General features: G+C 34.2%; 1 protein-coding gene across 2 annotated transcripts in view; it reads right to left on the reverse strand.

Annotated features, from left to right (window-relative positions):
* The window catches only part of SUCLA2 (succinate-CoA ligase ADP-forming subunit beta), a 43,124-nt gene that overhangs the window by 12,289 nt on the left and 10,717 nt on the right, over positions 1 to 20,118 (reverse strand). For both annotated transcript variants that reach the window (XM_058685385.1, XM_058685376.1), the window contains exons 3-6: positions 13,963 to 14,062; positions 13,612 to 13,774; positions 3,121 to 3,249; positions 268 to 406 (exon numbers count right to left, since the gene is read on the reverse strand). In XM_058685385.1, the coding sequence (XP_058541368.1) occupies positions 268 to 406; positions 3,121 to 3,249; positions 13,612 to 13,774; positions 13,963 to 14,062 (531 nt within the window). The remainder of the gene's footprint in view (positions 1 to 267; positions 407 to 3,120; positions 3,250 to 13,611; positions 13,775 to 13,962; positions 14,063 to 20,118) is intronic.

A 20,118-nucleotide genomic window follows, 5' to 3' on the forward strand; every position in this document is an offset into this window, starting at 1 on the left:
TTAATTAATTTTAATCGCCACGTGTGGCTGGAAGCCCCCATACTGGACAGTGCAGCTTTAACCTCCCTGTGTGTACATAAATATACATTTTAAGTGTTTGTTTTAATAGGTATTTATCCTTCATATTTGTTCACATTCAATTTATTATAAAATAAGTTTCTACATAGGAAAGAGTTCACTTCCTTATGAATTCAACTTCCTTACTGAAGCATACAATTGGTGGATAAATACAGAATCAGTGTTTGATAAAAAAGAAAGATCCCTTACCGGCTCCATCCGAATCCTCTACCATTGGATTTATTTCTACCATAGTTGCATCATATTTCAGGAAAAGGTTGTAAAGCTTGATCATATTTTCTGCTGCAGAGTCCACAATATTAGGTGGAAATCCCATCTTCTGTGCAAGCTGAAATCAATTTGTCTCTTTATTATATGTATGCTGCATATGTCCAATCAACATTAAATTACATAAATAAAAACCTTCTAGCTTATCACTTAAATAATAAGTATGAATTGTTTGTAGTCAAACATGAATGACTGAAATAGCAGCCACTACTACTAAATGGTTCAATAAAACTTTGTATTCAAAATTCCCACAAGACAAGTAGTATGGCCATTTTACAAATGAGAAAGAGATTCAGAGAAATGAAGTCCTGACTAGATTCCAGTTCCAGTGTTTATTCCATTGCCTTCATATTGCCTCTAAGCCTTATGGCAAACCTAAACTGAAAGAGGCTTATATTTTATTAAAAGACATATAAAAGGTGGACTGACAATCCCAATGGTCCAAATGACGGCAAAAATATTAAATCACTTGATTTTACCTTTTAAGTAATGTATGAACAGTGTCTACCAAGCAATTAGGACGCATTCAGTCAAACCAGTATAACTGCATTCATTCAGAAATCTACTGAGTATCTAATATAAGATAGGCCCAAAAGATACAGTTACTTAAGCTTCTATTCTAATAGAGGGGTGTATAGTCTTGAGCAGAGATTCCTAACTAGATATATACCTGAAGAGCTTTTTAAAAAATACACATACCAAAGTTCCAAACTTAGAAGTTCTGGTTTATAAGTCCTACAGTGGACCAAGCCTTTCATAATTTTTGAAGTTCCATAAGCAATTCTGAACCACTGATATAGAAGCTACATGTCTATATATTTATTCTAACTGCTGCAATTGCTCAAGAACACTATGAAGGAGGTTTTCCTCTTTTCTAACTACTATCTAAGGCTGCAATACATTTGAATTTTAATTACAGAAAATCTTAAATTCTTTAAGGGTGAATATGATTTTTGCAAAAAGTCAAATACCAGTAAGTAAAGAGGATAATCAGCCAAAAAAAATGGCATTTTCAATTAAGACTTATTTCATATAGAGAATAATATGAAATAAATGAGAATAATTAAATATTACTTCATTAAGAAAGATTTTCACTAGGTTATAATCTACCATTTTAGATCTAAATATTTGAGAATTGCAACAGAATTCTGATCAACCCAGAAAGACATTAATTTGCCAAACACTGTGCTAGGTAGCATTTCTGCTCTTCACTCAAAAAGCTATAACCTGAGTAGATTATTCCTTCAAGTGTTATTCGAAATCAAGTATTCTTTCTCATCTAAATTTAACTGTCCAGTCATCATTCTCACATAACTACCTAATGAATCAAGTCTCTCTCTGTCCCCTTTAAACCTTTATACCATTATCTTGCTTCAATGACTTTATCAAGGTAATTTTGCTATCTCCTTTAAACTTTTGTGCTAGTCAAAAATTCTTGCTCTACTGTACTTCAATATCATAAGCTTATTTTGACAGAGTTTCCCACTAATACACATTAATTTCATTCAAACTTTAACATTCAAACTTTTCTTTTAAGATGGGTCACTTATTTTTCATATCCGAACTAAACAATTTAATAGCAGTATTCCAACCTTACCAGTCAACTCTCACAGGCTATGGTATTAAACTTCACGGTTGGGTTTTTTTTTTTTTTTTTTTTTTTTTTTGGAGAAGGTGGTGGACAGAAAGTGGGGAAGAAGCACACAAAAAAAGGACAGTACAGAAGACTAAAGTATAGGCAAAATTATTGTTTATGTGCAGACACTAAAAGCCCATAGCTTTCATCAGATTCTCAAAAGTATCCATCAACCACTTCCCTCCAAAAAAATCAGATTATAGGAATATATAAGACAGTGTCCCTACCATTCCATACAATTTACAGGAAACAAAGGGGAGATTGGAACACATTAAATGCTACCATGGGTATGTAAAATCCAGGCTATGATAAACAATAAACCATAATCACCCCAGTTGCTTCAACAAACGAAAGAAGGATGAAGAGAGTGAGGGAAAGAAAACTTATAAATTAGAAAAAGACCTATGAGACAATAACCAATAGCAATGAAAGACCTTATATGGATCCCAACTCATACAAATTATAATTCTCATACAAATCTTAAATTCTTTAAGGGTGTATATGATTTTTGCAAAAAGTCAAATACCAGTAAGTAGAGGATAATCAGCCTGAGAAATTATATACAAATTATAAAAGAAAAAAAAAATGAAAAACTTGAGACAAGGGAATTTGAATGAATGGGTAGGTAATGATTATAAAGAATTATTAATTTTACTAGGTATGACAATGGTATAGGGGCTAATTAAAATAATCCTTGCCTTTTAAAGACAAGTATTAAAATACTTAAGGAAAATATTGTAGATACTTCTAAAAAATTTTTTTAACATTTCTTTATTTTTGAGAGACAGAGCATGAGTGGGGGAGGGGCAGAGAGAGAGAGGGAGACACAAAATCTGAAGCAGGCTCCAGGCTCTGAACTGTCAGCACAGAGCCCGATGCGGGCTTGAACTCACAAACTGTGAGATCATGACCTGAGCAGAAGTTGGATGCTTAACTGACTGAGCCATCCAGGCACCCCTACTGTGGATACTTTAAAGGCTTCAATTTCAAACAAGATATTAACATGCATTGACACTAAAAAAGTTTTTTAAAAAAGTTTTGTCAATCACTTAACTTATACAAAGTTAATTCTCTTTCTTTTTTTAAGTATTACAATTATCCAATAAAGCTAGGTAGAAATTCTTCAGAATACAACATACCCGGACAGCTTGTTCCTTTTTAATGCCTTCTACAATATCAATAGGTTCTTTCACTATGGCCTCAGGAGTCTCAGCAGCAACATCTTCAATGTTGACACCACCTTGAGAACTTCCTATTAATACAGGACCCTAGCAAGAGGGGAAACAGCCAAAACATCTAGATTTTATTTTTGTACCCATCAATAAAATTTTAAAACCTATTTATGCACACTATCAGATTTATGTATCTATCACTCCCCACTCCTATCTTTAAATTTCCTTGAGAATTTATCCTTACATCTCCTGCATAGTACCCCTTTATAAATGTTCAACTGAAATAATGGAAAAGAAGCGAAAAAGTAGAGGAAGACAAGAGCTCACCTGTGAGACAAAAAGGTTAAAAATATACACAAAACTTATACCAAATTAAGTTAATATAAATATGTACATATAAAATATAACCTACAAATTTTTCCTAACTATTGGAACTATTTCCTAACTATTGGACAACTATTGTTTAAAGGACATTTTTAAAAATCATTTAAAAAGATACTGATATTTTTAAAAAGTCTAATAAATAAGTCAATTTTGTAAGCTCTAGCCCTACTGCAAGTCAGTAAAAATTACTTACCTTGAAACAATAGTTCTGACTATGATCATGAATGATATAAGATAAAAATAATAAATAATTAACTTTTAAGTCTCTTAAAATCAATCAAGAAAACCTTAAAGCAAAATAATCTAATAGATTTGTTAATTTATGCACAAAACTGGAAACATGCAAAAACAAGGAAATGGTAAAACTATATTACTGAAGATTATTTAAGGTATAGGAAAATGATCTCAGTAGTGTTATACAGGAAAAAATGATATAAAACTCTAGATTCTATTCTCAACTGTGTGAGTTTTTTTTTTCCTAGTAGATTTACATTTTTAGAGGTTTTATGTAAATCTTTTTTATTTTTAAAAATTTACATCCAAATTAGTTAGCATGTAGTGCAACAATGATTTCAGGAGTAGATTCCTTAGTGCCCCCTTACCCATTTAGCCCATCGCCCCCCACAACCCCTCCAGTAACCCTCAGTTTGTTCTCCATATTTATGAGTCTCTTCTGTTTTGTTCCCCTCCCTGTTTTTATATTATTTTTGTTTCCCTTCCTTTATGTTCATCTGTTTTGTATCTGAAAAGTCCTCATGTGAGTGAAGTCATATGATTTTTGTCTTTCTCTGACTAATTTCACTTAGCGTAATACCCTCCAGTTCCATCCATGCAGTTGCAAATGGCATGATTTCATTCTTTTTGATTGCCAAGTAATATTCCATTGTATATATATAACATATCTTCCTTATCCATTCATCCATCGAAGGACATTTGGGCTCTTTCCATACTTTGGCTATTGTTGATAGTGCTGCTATAAACATGGGGGTGCATGTGTCCCTTCAAAACAGTATACCTGTATCCCATGGATAAATGCCTAGTAGTGCAATTGCTAGATCGTAGGGTAGTTCTATTTTTAGTTTTTTGAGGAACCTCCATACTGTTTTCCAAAACTATGTGAAGTTTTTTAACATAAAGTATGTTTAAATGTGCAACCACTCACTAATCAAACTGCAAAAAACGATGGGAAAACATTAAATGGTAAGACTTTTGTTACCCTATGTGTCACTATTCTCCCCCCTCAAATTTTTTTACAATGAACATAGTATTCTTAATCCAGGAGAAAAGAAAGCATGACTTTCATGGGGAAAAAAACAAAAGCAAAAGATTATTTTCACTTTTCTATCCCAGGAACTAGTGTGTTTCAGTAACAAACTCATTTCAAGATTTAAAGTAAAGGATTCATTCACATAAATGTATTCATTACTGTTTGGAGAACAAAACAGTCCTTCAAATCCTCAAAATAAGCAATAGCCAAAGGGGGGAAAAACCTACTACTTTTTATGGGAATTAACTGTTACTTAGGTGAAAAAAAAATGATTTAAAAAATAGTACCAGCCTCCATGGAGAAAAACTGGGGGGCTGAGAAACAGGGGTGGGTGGAAGACTGATATTTCCTTGTACATCTTCGCACCCTTTAAATTTTACATTATGTGATTAGATTTCAATATGCATGTGTAATAAAGAATTTGGCTGACCTTTATCCCCAGTGTCTGAAAAGCACCTTTAAACCATCCAGTACAACTCAGAGTTTATGCTAATGAGGTGACTCATGGTAGGCCCAAGTTAATACAAAGGAGATGACTCAGGTAGGCAGAAGGCATGCAAAGGACAGAAAGGCAAACACTGTGATTAGAGGTTTGGAGCTTTGAGCCACATGATATCAGCCCAACCTTCTGGAAGGAAAGGGGTCCTGGAGTTTAAGCTCAACAAAGTGGTCAATGATTTAATCCACCATACCTATTTACTAAAGCACCCCCAAAAAACTGTGGACATCAGATTCACCAAGATGGTAGAACAGGAAGCCCTAGACTCGTTCTCCCACAGAAACACTAACTGATTTCTGTCTTACCTAACTTAGAAAACTGGGAAAAGCATATTGTAATTGCCTGTGAGAGCTCAGCAGTTAGGGCACCACCACAGAACATATAACACTGAAGAAAGAAGCCAACATAGCTCTCACAAATTGGGGAAAAGCAGCCAGCTCATGGATTTTTTTTAATAACTCAAGGAACTAGAAAAAGAACAAACTAAACCCGAAGTTAGCAGAAAGAGAGAAATAATAAAGATTAGAGCAGAAATAAATAAAAGAAAATAGAACAGAAATAACTAATAAAACTAAAATCTGGTTTGTTGAAGAGATCAACAAAATTTACAAACCCTTAGGTAAACTAAGAAAAGAAAAAGCACAGTAACAAAAATTAGAAGTGAAAAAGAAGACATTACAAATGGATGCCACAGAAACAAAAAGGATAAGAGACTACTATGAATAATTACATGCCAACCAATTGGATAACCTAGAAGAAATGGATAAATTCCTAGACACACAAAATGGACCAAAAATGAGTACTGAAGAAAAAAAAAATCTGGATATATTACAAGGAGATTAAATGAGTAATTAAAAACTTCCCAACAAAGAAAAGCCCAGTACCAAATGACCTCACTAAAGAATTTCACCAAATATTTAAAGAACTAATAGCAATCCTTCTCAAACTTTTCCAAAAAATTAAAGAGGGAGGAACACTTCCAAACCCATTCAGCGAGGTCAGCATTGATACCAAAACCAGACAAAGATACCACAAGAAAACTACTAACCAACATCCCTGATGAATATTGATGCAAAAACTCTCAACAAAACACTAGTAACCAATTTCAGTAACACACTGACAGGATTATATATCATGAGCAAATGGGATTTATTCCTGGAATGCAATGATGTTTCAACCTATAAAAATCAAAATAATTCACCACATTAACAGAATCAAGTTCAAAAACCACATGATCATCTCCACTGATGCAGAAAAAGCATTTCAAAAACATCAACATCCTTTTATAAAAACACTCAACAAACTAGGAATACAAAGAATTACCTCAACATAATAAAGGCCATATATAAACAACCCACAACCAACATACTCAATGGCAAACAAGTGAAAGCCTTCTAAGATCAGGAAAAAGGCAAAGATGCTCATTCTTGTCACTTTATTCACTATGATATTTGGAAGTCTTGGCCAGAGCAAGCAGGCAAGAAAAAGAAATAAAAGGTATCCAAACAGGGAAGGAAGAAGTAAAATTACCTCTGTTTACAATGTGGTCTTGGATATAGAAACTCTAAAGAACCTCCAAAAAACTGTTTAAGAACGAATAAATGAGATCAGCAAAGTCACAGGATACAAAATCAACATACAAATATATCTTTCATTTCTATACACTAACAGTGAACAATCTGAAAAGGAAATTAAGAAAATGATCCCGGGGCTCCTGGGTGGCTCAGTCAGTTGGGCGTCCAACTTTGGCCCAGGTCATGATCTCACAGTTTGTGAGTTCAAGCCCTGTGTCGGGCTCTGTGCTGACAGTTCAGGGCATGGAGCCTGCTTCAGATTCTGTACCTCCCCCTCTCTCTGCCCCTCACATGCTCATGCTCTGTCTCTTAATAATAAATAAATGTTAAAAAAAAATTTTTTTTTAGAGAAAATGATCCCATTTACAATAGCATCAAAAAGAATAAAATAGGATAAATTTAATCAGAAAGATAAAAGACTTGTACAAGGAAAACTGTATCACAGTGCTCAATGAAACTAAACAGGACACAATAAACAGGAAGATACTGACTGGAAGACTTAATATTATTCAAATGTCCAATACTACCCATGGCAATCTACAGATTAAATGCAATCCCTACTAGCACTTTCTCCCAATACGGTATTTTCCCATTGTCCCTTGTTTGAAAAAATAGAAAAAAAAAAAAAAAAGAAAAGAAAGAAACTTAAAATTCATATGAACTCTCTGAGGATCCTGAATAACCAAAATAATCTTGAAAAAGAAAAACAAAGCTAGAGCCTCATAGTTCCTGGTTTCAAACACATAACAAAGCTATGTAATCAAAACAGTATGGTTCTGGCATAAAGACAGACATATAAACCAATGGAACAGAAAACACAGAAATAAATCCTCATACATAGTCAAACGGTCTCTGACAAATGTGCCACAGCTACACAATGGGGAAAGGATAGTCTCTTCAACAATGGTGTTGGAGAAATTGAATATCCACGTGCAAATTAATGAAGATGATCCTTACTTTACACTATAAACAAAAATTAACTCAAAATGGATTAAAGACCAAAATGGAAGATCTAAAACAGCAAAACTCCTAGAAGAAAACAGAGGGAAGACTTCATGACATTAGATTTGGCAATAATTTCTTGGATAAGACATCAAATCACAAGCAATAAAAGCAGAAAGAGACAGGGGCGCCTGGGTGGCTCAGTCGGTTAAGCGTCCGACTTCGGCTCAGGTCATGATCTCACGGTCCGTGGGTTCGAGCCCCGCGTCGAGCTCTGTGCTGACAGCTCAGAGCCTGGAGCCTGTTTCAGATTCTGTGTCTCCCTCTCTCTCTGACCCTCCCCCGTTCATGCTCTGTCTCTCTCTGTCTCAAAAATAAATAAACATTAAAAAAAAAAAAAGCAGAAAGAGACAAACTGGACTAAATCAAACTCAAAAACTTCAACACTGTAAAAGAAACAATCAAGAGAGTGAAAAGGCAACCTACAGAGCGGGAGAATATCTGCAATCCATATGCACAATAAGAGATTAATATTCAGGATATATAAAGAACCACAATTCAATAACTAAAACCCAAACAATCCAATTTAAAAATGTGCAAAGGACTTGAATAGACATTTCTTCAGAGAAGATGCAGATCTTCATCAGCTTATGGTAGTATAACAAAGTACAGTAAACTGGGTGATTTAAACAACAGGCATTTATTTCTCACAGTTCATGGTTCATACTCATACTAATCTCCTTATCAAATGGTTTTTCAGACACATCCTTCATATTCTTTTCCAAATAGCTTTCTTAGTTTTTGGAGTTTAGGCAGGCTGAAAATTTTCCAAATCTTTAAATTCTGATATCTTTTTGCTTCGCTTAACAATCCCTTGTTCAATTTGTTTCTCTCTTCTCAAAATTTACTGTAAGTAGTCAGAAGGAACCAAGCTGCTTCCTCAATACAATGCTTAAAAATCTCATCAGCTAAACATTCATCCCTCCCAAGTTCTACCTTCCACAAAATGCTAGAACATAAACACAATTCAGCCAAGTTCTTTGCCACATTGTGAGAAAGATCACTTTTTTTCTATCATTCATCATTTCAGTCTGAGACCGCAAAAGAATGATCTTTCCATATCTATATCTACCCATATTTCTACCAACATTCTATTCGTGACTATTTATATATTCTCTAAGATGGAGGTTTTCTCTATAGCTCTTTTCTTTCTGAGTCCTCACCAGAATCACCTTCAAAAGTCCCTCCACAATAACCCCAGCTTTTTCTACCACATACCTCAAGACTCTTTCAGTTTCCATCCATTACCCAGTTCCAAAGCCACTTCAGCGTTTTTATCTATTTGTTATAGCAGCATTCCACCTCATAGGCGCAACATGACCTCACATAAACCTAATTACCAAAGGCTCACTTCCATATATCATCACATTAGGGCTTAGGGCTTCAAACTATGAATTGGGGTGGGGAGGATAAACAGTCAGTTCATAGCAATATACAAATGGCCAACAAGTATATGAAAGGGTGCTCATTATCAGTAATCATTAAAGAAATGCAAATCAAAACCACAGTGAGATATTACCTCACACCCGTTAGAATAACTTCTGTCAAAAAAAAAAAAAAAAAAAAAGCATTTGGTGAGGATGTGGAAAATTGAACTCCTGTGCCCTGTTGGTAGAAATGTACAATAGTAGAACCACTGTGAAAAACAGTATCAAGGTTCCTCAAAAAATTAAACACCATATTACCATATGATCCAGCAATCCCACTTCGAGGTATATATCCAATGGAACTGAAAATGGTATCTCAATAGACATCTGCATACCTACATTAACTGCAACATTATTCACAATAGTCAGGACGAAGAAACCTGAATGTCCATCAAGAGATGAAAAATAAAGAAAATAAGAAAAACTATATATATGCACATACAATGGAATATATTCACCCTTTAAAACAACAGAAATCCTGAGGCACCTGGGTGGCTCAGTCAGTTAAGTATCCTGACTCTTGATTTCAGCTCTGGTCATGATCTCAGCAGTTCATGGGACCGAGCCCCACATCAGGCTTGGCACTGACAGCATGAAGCCCACTTGGGATTCTCTCTCTCCTCTCTCTCTGCCCCTTCCCCACTCACACATGTACTCTTTCTTTTTTTTTTTAATTTTTTTTTTAATCTTTACTTATTTTTGAGAGAGAGACAACATGTGAGCAGGGGAAGACGAGAGAGACAGGGAGATACAGAATCCGAAGCAGGATCCAGGCTCCGAGCTGTCAGCACAGAGCCTGACGTGAGGCTCGAACTCAGAAACTGAGATCATGATCTGAGCCAAAGTTGGACACTCAACCGACTGAGCCACCGAGGTGCCCCACATGTGTACTCTTTCAAAATAAACTTGAAAAATATAAAAAATAAAAATAAATAAAATTTTAAAAAGGAAATCCTGACACATGCTGCAACATGGATGAACCTTGAAGACATTACACTAAGTAAAATGAACAAGTCACAAAAAAGACAAATACTGCATGATTCCACTTACATGAGGTTTGACTATATCTACAACAGTCAAACTCTTAAAAACAGAAAGTAGATCTCTAGCCAGCTAGTGGGCATTAAGAGTAACCCAAGGAACCCAAAACTTGAGGCTGGTGTCTGAAGAGAACACAGGCATGCGGAGGACTATACCCTTAACCTGTGAGGTTTGGCCCAATTCTGGGTCCTTGGTGTCAGAACTCACTACAACATACACAGCAGACAAATTTTTAATGAAAGAATTAATTGTGCCTTCTCAGCCTCAAGAAAAGTAGTAAGCTTAAGTAAAGAGAAATGTTTGAAATTATACTCTAATTTTTAGTTCTTCTATAAGCTTCAAATGAAAAGGTATTCTTCATATCCTCTCTAGCAAGGCTAGAGCTTTTACAAAGATCTAAAGTGGGAGCGGGGCAGGCGACTCATTTAAGAAGAGCTTGTTCAACTAATAGCAAACTAACAGCATGCTACTGAAGTAGAATATAGGTAAATTTAACTATAGATAACCCCAAAATGTAATTTTTTTCAACAAAAGAGGTAGAAACCAACAAACGTTTAAAATATTTGAACATTTTATTTTAGTTTTACTTTTCTTTAATATATACTGACAAGAGAAATAAAAAGCCACATAGAAGTCTGGGGGGGAAAAGGTAATATTAAATCCTCATTAAAGTAATGATTAGGTCTCCAAGAGTCAGCTGTAAGTTGGGGGGGTGGGGGAGGAGAGGGAAAGGCTAAAAAAAAAAAACAAAAAACATATGAAATAATAACATAAAATAAAGTGAACAGCCCTTCTCTGTACTAATTCCCAACCAATTAGAAAGAAACCCCAAAACTGTAGACAGCTGGTCAGAAGAAAGCTTACAAAAGTAAATATAAATCAGTTAAAATAATGACTATAGTTTTGCATTTGGTCGTGACTGCTGAATGAATGCTGTTTGTTTAAGTGATTTGGTTTTAACTTTTAAATTTTAGTAATAAACGTTCAGAATAATTAAATTCTAACAAATAGCTGTAATTTCAAATTAATGAATAATGCTATTTTCTCCTTCTTAACCTAACTTCCTCTTCTCATTAGTACCATAAAAAAAAATTTGCCTTAAAATAGGTCTGAATTTTAAATAAGTCACTTAATAAAATAAAGACCTTTTTTAAAAACAATATAAATATGGGAAATAAAATTTGGAATTCTTGTGGCACATTTTATATCTATTCCAAGGAAAGTAAAAACAACTTGACATAGTTAAATGTGCCATTCATTTACAGCAGATTGCAATATTTTACTAGAAAAATAAATGAAAATATTTTGCAAATGTGATTTGTTAAATTAGATTTGTCTCAGCCCAAAAGTACCCAACAGGCACTGGGTAAATGCTAAGAAATCTAATTTTTAACAAGTGCCAAAACAGAGGAGCTACTTAAATTGATTTTTTGGCATACCAAATCTGGTAAATATGATATATATCTGCCCAAGCTTCCTGATTTCACACATACTAAAGAAGACCAATAGAGCCTATGACTCACTCCTAAAAACAGATAAGGAACAAAAGCAATATTTTATGATCAGTCGACTCCTATACACAGAATTTTAATTCAATCAAAAATGCTCTTCTCTTTTCAGTTAAAATAGCTGATTTTTTGTTATTTAATAGAGATTCCCACAAGAGCTTGTCATAACCCAAAAAGTAACACCAGCCAATTCTTACACTGGTCTAATATGTCAGCATCAAAGAACGTCTGACCAAATGGTTTTACTGGTACTATCAAGTTTTTAATCTGAATTATTACAACTATGTAATATAAATGAAAACATATCTTTCTGAATGAGACTCAAATAATTCTCTAAAAATTCAAGTTCTTAAAATGAATTCAAATTTGGTTCTTTTCCCCATTGCTATATCTTTAATAAAATATAGTCAGTGTATTATATTTAGATCTTTAATAACACATTCAGTTTGCTATATTTACTCCAATCAAAATGAGGCACTCTGAATGTGCAACATTATAGGACTCCTATCTCTATAACAAAAAGTAAAAACAAAATAACAAAATGAAAGATGTTGATATAAAACATCAATGGAAAAGAAAACGTAATGAAAATAACCGAATTTATAAAAGTGTAATTTTTATACATGTGTAAAATATATGAGGTTATTGTCATGAGATTTCTAAAATAACTTACAAATCTAAATTCTACCATACAGAGAAACCTATAATGGTAAACATATTACTTACAAATAAAACAATGTCTTTTATCTTATATCCTGAGTGGGTTTTTACTACCATCTAGTGTTATACCTTAAGAAATACTTTCTTGTAAAAATTAAGTTATGAAAGACACTTTATAATATCACTCAAACATTACCAGAAGATGTAATTAACTGTAAGAAAAAAAAAATCACAGTATGGAAAATAGCTTTTTAAAAAGATGTTTTATATACAAAAACTAATTTCATTATTCTTAAAATTTTTGTTGTATTACTCATTGTGTGATTGTGTAATTTACATCAAATCCTTACTAGGACTTTCAAATACATACTCAACTTGCCTGGAAAAACAAGGTATACAGCACAAAGATTCAGCCCATTTAGTGTAACTAATGTATTCAAAAAGCCAAATAATTAGAGTATAAAATGATTATCAATGCTCTCTCCATGGCAACAGGTCTATGAAAGGTCTTCTTCTTCCCCGGATGCCTTAAATACTAGCATTTTAGGTTCCATAAAGAGAGGAGAGCAGAGCTAGGGTTATGCTCCCTAGAATCATATTGTTTGCTAGTGAATGTCACCCTTCAACTTGCCAAATACTAAATCAGCTAGTAAAATAAACCCCAAACTGTAAAAAAAACACCAAAAGGTTGAAAAAGAAGATGAAGCCATGGAAACACATTCTTTTAATGGGTTCAGAAACTGTCTTTATTAGATTTTACTCTGCTAAAAATTATTTTCTCAGTCTAGGGAATCTGGAGATGAATCCGAGAGGATTTAAGTTGCTCTTAGCAAATTAACAATTTAGAAGTCCTGTGGATTCTATTTCAGCAAAGTTTTGCCTATAGCTTTTATTACCACAATATTATATATTAAATTTTATGGCATTAACCATGCTTTTTTTTTAATGACACAAAAATAAAAATTGTGCTCATGACACATACAAATAAATTATGGATTATACCTTTTTTAATCCTTCCCATAGAAATAGAAATAATCAACTTTTGAAACTGAATGTAATAAAATCATCCTAAAGTATCATGTCTACAATTACTCACTTGAAATGACCTTTCCATTGTTATTGCAAAGTAGTATTCTCTCCGGGGATATCTTCGCTCACAAACCAACACTTGATTGCATATTCTGCCCTTTTCTCCCGTTTGCTTGGTAAACAACTTCTTCCCAATCATTTGTGAGGAAACAGCTTTTGCTTCTTCTGGACTGAAATAAGAAAAAGAACTCAAATTCTTTTCTCCTCCAACTGAGGAAAACAAAAGCACATGACAGCCAAAATTTTATCTCATTTAATATTTAAATTTCAGCATTTTCATCTGTTCAATAATAAGGGGCAATTTTTACAATATATCTTTTTCTTTAATAATGATTTTGCTTTAAAAAACATGACTTACGAGAAAACTATCTTCACTCCTCCTTTGAGGCCACTCTCAAATGTTCCTTTTCCTCTACCACCAGCTAAAACCTGTGCCTTTATCACAACATCTTTTGAACCTAGAAGAAAAACACTTCTGTTAGATAAGCGGCACGTAACAGCATTCAAGACAATATTTTGTTATTAAGCATACATATTAAGTGATATTATCAAATGTAGTAGTCTCATTTACCCACAGTGCCAAAAAATGAAGTATTCCACGTGTATAAATTTTCTAGATTAGAACATTAAAACATCCATCATCTAAAGATCCACAACTTGAACTAGCCACTCATAGGACACCATTCCTTAAAGTACACTGAAAATAATTTTCCTTTTCTATAACACTTTAAGTATCCAGTGCTTTGGAAGGTATTAAAAGTACAAAACTGAGACTCAAATGTCTTCCCAACATTTCCTTCCCTTTCTATTCACATGTAAAATTGCTATTCTGTGAACATTTGAGTTAAAAATGCTACTTCACGCAGAAATACACCATGACTTAAGGGGTAAGTGCCAATATTGATACCACACTGTTCTTCTAACAGAGAGACCTGTTAATATACACATTCTTGAGCTATACTATTATGAGGAGTATTATCAGGAATTAAATTATATTTATCAAAAGATTCAGGGGTGTTATGTTTATAACATTAAAAAAATAAATAATCTTTTAAATAAACACTCTGAATTTTTCTTAACAGGTAGATTGATTTCTCTTCTATCTTCCTCTTTCTAAAGTGCTGAGTAAAATCAGCAAACCAGCTGTTTAGCCTAGGTACCACACTCATCATTCATGATTCAGAGCTATAGCTCTTGGAGGGGCATTCTCAGTCTCCCTGAGAATGAGGGAGAATTTCAGAACCTGCTCATTTTCCCTCTTACAGCATTTTGCCTATACTAGCAGTGAAACACTAGTTATTACATTATGAAAAATAATAAGCCTTGAGGTCAGGGTTAGGGACACTTTTATCCTTATTCCTTGTAAGCCCAAAGCAGTCCCTGGGATATAACTACCAATCCATGCCCACACCATGCAGAATGAGAGGGGACTCCCACCTAATCAGATAGAGCAACCAAATCAAAGAGGTAACAAATGCAGTTTGTGATAAAACCAGTAAGAAATGACTTAAAGTTTACACTTAAACTATTACAAAAGAATATTTAGAAAATTAATGATGTAAATGAGTGTACATTTAGAAGCCAGAAGACGGTTCTTTGAGTCAGTCAAGGAAGTATTTAAAAGAACCCTCTTTCTCACACTCCGTATCCACTCAGTCAGGAAATCATACTGATTCTATCTTCAAAATTTATCCAGAATCTTGACCACTCATCATCTCATTTGGATCCTGGTCCCAGCCACCATTATATCTCAGCTAGATTACCCTTGTCCCTGACAGAGTATTCTCAAGCAGCAAAGTGAGCACATCACTCCTCTATTTAAAACCTTGCAATGTCCTTTTTACTCAGAGTAAAATTCACACTCCTTACAATGGCCTAAAGGCCCTATAGAATCTCCCAGTACTCTTCCTATAACCTCCTCATTGCTCACTCCACTCCAGCTACACTAGTCTCTGCTGTTTCCAGGCATGTTCCTGCCTACAGGACTTGGCTCTAATGCTCCTGCCACCTGGAATATTGGTCATCCAAGTACAAGAATCCCCTGTTTTTCAAAAGTTCGCATTACATCACTTTGCTTTTACAAAAGACCTACATCAGTATGTTTTCACTAACCAAAAGAAATCCGAAAATGATTTTCACTTCTATAAGAACAATGTTCAGTGCTTGTTTTGCAGAGCCATTACAGAGGCAGCATGCACCCCAAACAGCAAGAGTGGCACCACCAAGCTCCTTACCCAGGAACTAAATTCAGTGCCTCAGCATCAAGCCACCATAGCTTTGAACTGTGTCTCTGAGCGTCTGTGCTTTATCTTGACTTATTTTGTGCATCTCTGTTAGCAAGATGTGTTCTAAGGTATCAGAAAAGCCTAGGAGGGGTCATCTGTTGGGTCTGGGAATGCTTGAAAACATTTCCATATAAATTGTTGGTAGGTGCTCTTTTGCTTTATGCCATTTTGGCTTATAAAATGTTTCACAAGAATGCTCTACTTTCAGATACAAGAAGATACCTATATCCACTTGAGAAAGGTCCTCATTCCCTTCAAGTTTTTTCTTCTTACATATCATTGTCCATGATGCTTACCCTGATCACTCTACTTAATACTACGATCTGCCTACCTGTGACCAATCCCCCTCACCCTGCCCTTTTTTCTTCCCCATAGAATTCATCACCTTCAAACATAATACATAATTTTCTCATGTTTATCATTTATTGTTTTGCTCACCCACTAGAATATAGACCAGAAGGGCAAAATCTTGGTCGTGGTTATTGATGTTCTCAAGCTCCTGGGAGGTTTCCTAGAATATATTTTCTGAATGTTGAATAAAAGAACATTTAAAGATGGAACAAATTTGGGATGCCTGGGTGGCTCAGTCAGTTAAGCATCCAACTTCAGCTCAGGTTCATGATCTCACAGTTCATGAGTTCAAGCCCTGCATGGGGCTCTCGGTTGTCAGTACAGAGCCTATTTCTGATTCTCTCTCTCTCTCTCTCTCTCTGCTCCTCCCCCAACTGTGCTCATACTCTCTCAAAAATAAACATTTAAAAAAAATGGAACGAATTTGTAAAAAATCTAGATTTTCCACTGCTCTTTAAAAAACTCAAAACTGGGGGCACCTTGGTGACTCAGTCAGTTAAGTGACTGACTTTGGTTCAGGTCATAATCTCACAATTTTTGAGTTCAAGCCGCACATCAGGCTCTGTGCTGACAGCTCAGAGCCTAGAGACTGCTTCAGATTCTGTGTCTCCCTCTCTCTCTCTGCCCCTCCCCTGCTCGTGCTCTGTCTCTCATAAAATGAAAAAACATTAAAAAATAAAAAACTAAAAAAATGAGAACTGGAAATACTGGGCTCTGCAACTAAAGCTGATTAGAAGTGCCATGTTTACACAGATAGACCCTTTTCTATCTGCCATAGCCCTCAAGATAGACCCTTTTCTATCTGCCACAGTCCCCACCATTCCCAAGTGAAAACAATTTAATATTAGATAAAAAACTAGAGAAAACTTAAGAAATTTCCTTAAAACTAACAATAATTTTCCTACGGGAAGACAACAGGTAGCCTCAGGGACAAAGGCAAATTACAGAGTTCATGCCCAAACTAAAAGAAGCAGCCACTAGTCATTTTACCTTTTTCTGGTTACCTGCCAAGTCCTGGTTTTCTGGTACTTTAGAAATATTCATTTATATCCAAAGAGGATAAATGTAATCCCAACAGTGTAAATATCATGTAAAAATAGTCAAGAGTTAAACTGATGCTTTGCTAGGCTAAATTCAAATATTCACACATTAAACTGAGGATTTAAAATATTGACCTATTTGAGTAGTAAAGCTCTACTTTTTCAAAAATATTTTATAAGACAGAAGACTCTTCCCCCAAGTGCCAACTTCCTTTCTTCCTTGAGGGAAGAGCCTCTGTCTTATAAAATTTATAAGAATATAAATTCCTTAAGGGCAGAGATGATTCTTCAAAAGTTCCTTCTATAAAAGCCTTTCACAACAAAAGAAAAGCCAAAAAAGTTAATGAATACAGTTTCATCAATTATCAAGAGAAGGAGAAGGATTACAAGAGACATCTGAGGACAACTGATTGAAACAAGATTTTATTCAATTCCATTAATTCATTTAAAAATTACATCTATATACCAGTTACTGTGCTGGAGTTGTAGACACAACAATGATCAAAAGGGACCTACCCTGCCCTTAGAGAGCTTACAGTCTTTATTAGATTTGGCCCTTTGCTCTAGTCAGACAAGAGCTTTTATGGATTCCAAGATTTATTTAAAATATATTCACTATCCCTGCTAGCTTCAGTTATTCACAAACGTTTTAAGCATTCTTCTATATAATCATCCAATAAAACACTAGGAAGAAGAAAAAAGAAGGCAAAGCGCTATTGTCTGCCATTAGAAGTCTCCCTCCAGGCTGGCATTCATCAATTGGCAACCTTTGTACATGTTTATTCAACCAGACAGAAATTCCATCTTAATCCTAGATGGATTACTAGATGGAATCCTAGATGGAATACTAGAATCCTAAACACTAGGACTAAGACATGGAGTGACAGAATAAATTAAAAAATAAGACTCATGCATGCTGCAAGAGACTCACTTTTAGATGGAAGGAAACAGAGTGAAAGTGAAAGGATGAAAAAAGATATTCCACACAAACAGAAACCAAAAGAAAGCCAGAGTAGCTATACTTATTTCAGACAAAATCAACTTCATAACAAAGACTATAATAAGAGACAAGAGTGTTAAATAATGATAGAGGTGTCAATCCAACAAGATGATATATCATTTGTAAATATTTATGCACCCAACATAGAAGCACCTAAATATATAAAGCAAATCTTGACAGACCAAAGGGGGAAACAGACAGTATAGAATAGTAGTAGGGGACTTTAATACTCACTTACGTCAATGGATAGATCATCCAGACAGAAAATCAAAAAGCAAATATAGGCCTTAAATAACAAATTCAATCATGGTCTATATATATATATATATAAAATATATATACACATATTTAAATATATATGAATATATACATTGAATGACATCCCATCCAAAATCAACAATATATATTTTTCTCAAGTGCACATGGAACATACTCCAGGACAGATGATATGATAAATCACAAAACAAGTCTTAATAATTTAAGAGAACTGAAATCATAGCAAGCATCTTTTCCAAACACAGTGGTATGAAACTAGAAATCAATTAAAGAAAACTGGAAAACTCACAAATACGTGGAGATTAAACAACATGCTACCAATGGGTCAAAGAAAAAAATCAAAAAAGAAATTAAAAAAATACATTGAGACAAACAAAATGGAAATACACAAAAATTTATGGGATGCAGTAAGGGCAGTTTGAATTCACAGTAATAAATGCCTATTTTAAGAAACAAGAAAAATCTCAAACAAATTAACTATGCACCTCAAGGAACTAAGAAAGAACAAAGCCCAAAGTTAGTAGAAGGAAGGAAATAATGAGGTTAGAACAGAAATAAAGGAAAAACAATGGAAAAGATCAATGAAAATAAGAGCTGCTTCTTCAAAATAACAAACTTTCAGCCAGGCTCACCAAAAAAAGAAAAAAGAGTGGACTCAAATAAATAAAATCTGACAAAAAGATATTACAACTGATAACTCAGAAATGCAAAAGATAAGAGACTATTATGAGCAATTAATGACAACGAACTGGACAACCAAGAAGAAATGAATTCCTAGAAACATACAACCTACCAAGACTAGATCATGAACAAACAGAAAATCTGAACAGATTACTGGTAAGGATATTGAATCAGTAATCAAAAACCTTCCAATAAATGAAAGTCTAGGACCAGATGGCTTTATTGGTGAATTCTACCAACATTAAAAAAAGAATATCAATCCTTCTCAAACTCTTTGAAAAAAAAAAAAAGAAGAGAACACTTGCAGTTCACTTTACAGGGACAGAATTACCCTGATACCCAAACCAGACAAGGATGCCAAAGGGAAAGAAAATTACAGGGTAATATCCCTGATCAACACACATGCAAACATCCTCAACAAATATTAGGAAACTGCATGCAACAACACATTAAAAGAATCAATACCAAAAAAAAAAAAAAAAAAAAAAATCATATACCAACATCAAATAGGATTTATTCCAGGAATCAAAGGCTACTTAAATATCCACAAATCAGTGAATGTGATATTAACAAAATGAAGGGTAAAAAATCATATGATCATCTCAAAAAATGCAGAAAAAGCATATGGCAAAATTCAGCATCCAATTATGTAAAAAACTCCACAAAGCAGGTAGAGAAGGAACATATTTCAACATAATAAAGGCCAAATATAAGCCCACAGTTAAGATCTTATTCAACAGTGAAAATTTGAAAGCTTTGGCCCTAAGATCAGCAAGACAAGGATGTCCACTCTTGCCACTTTAATTCAATATAGTTCTACCTACAGCAATTAGGCAAGAAAAAGAAATAAAAAGCATCCAAATTAGAAAGGAAGAGGTAAA

Source organism: Neofelis nebulosa, chromosome 1, assembly GCF_028018385.1.
Source record: "Neofelis nebulosa isolate mNeoNeb1 chromosome 1, mNeoNeb1.pri, whole genome shotgun sequence".
Classification (NCBI taxonomy): domain Eukaryota; kingdom Metazoa; phylum Chordata; class Mammalia; order Carnivora; family Felidae; genus Neofelis; species Neofelis nebulosa.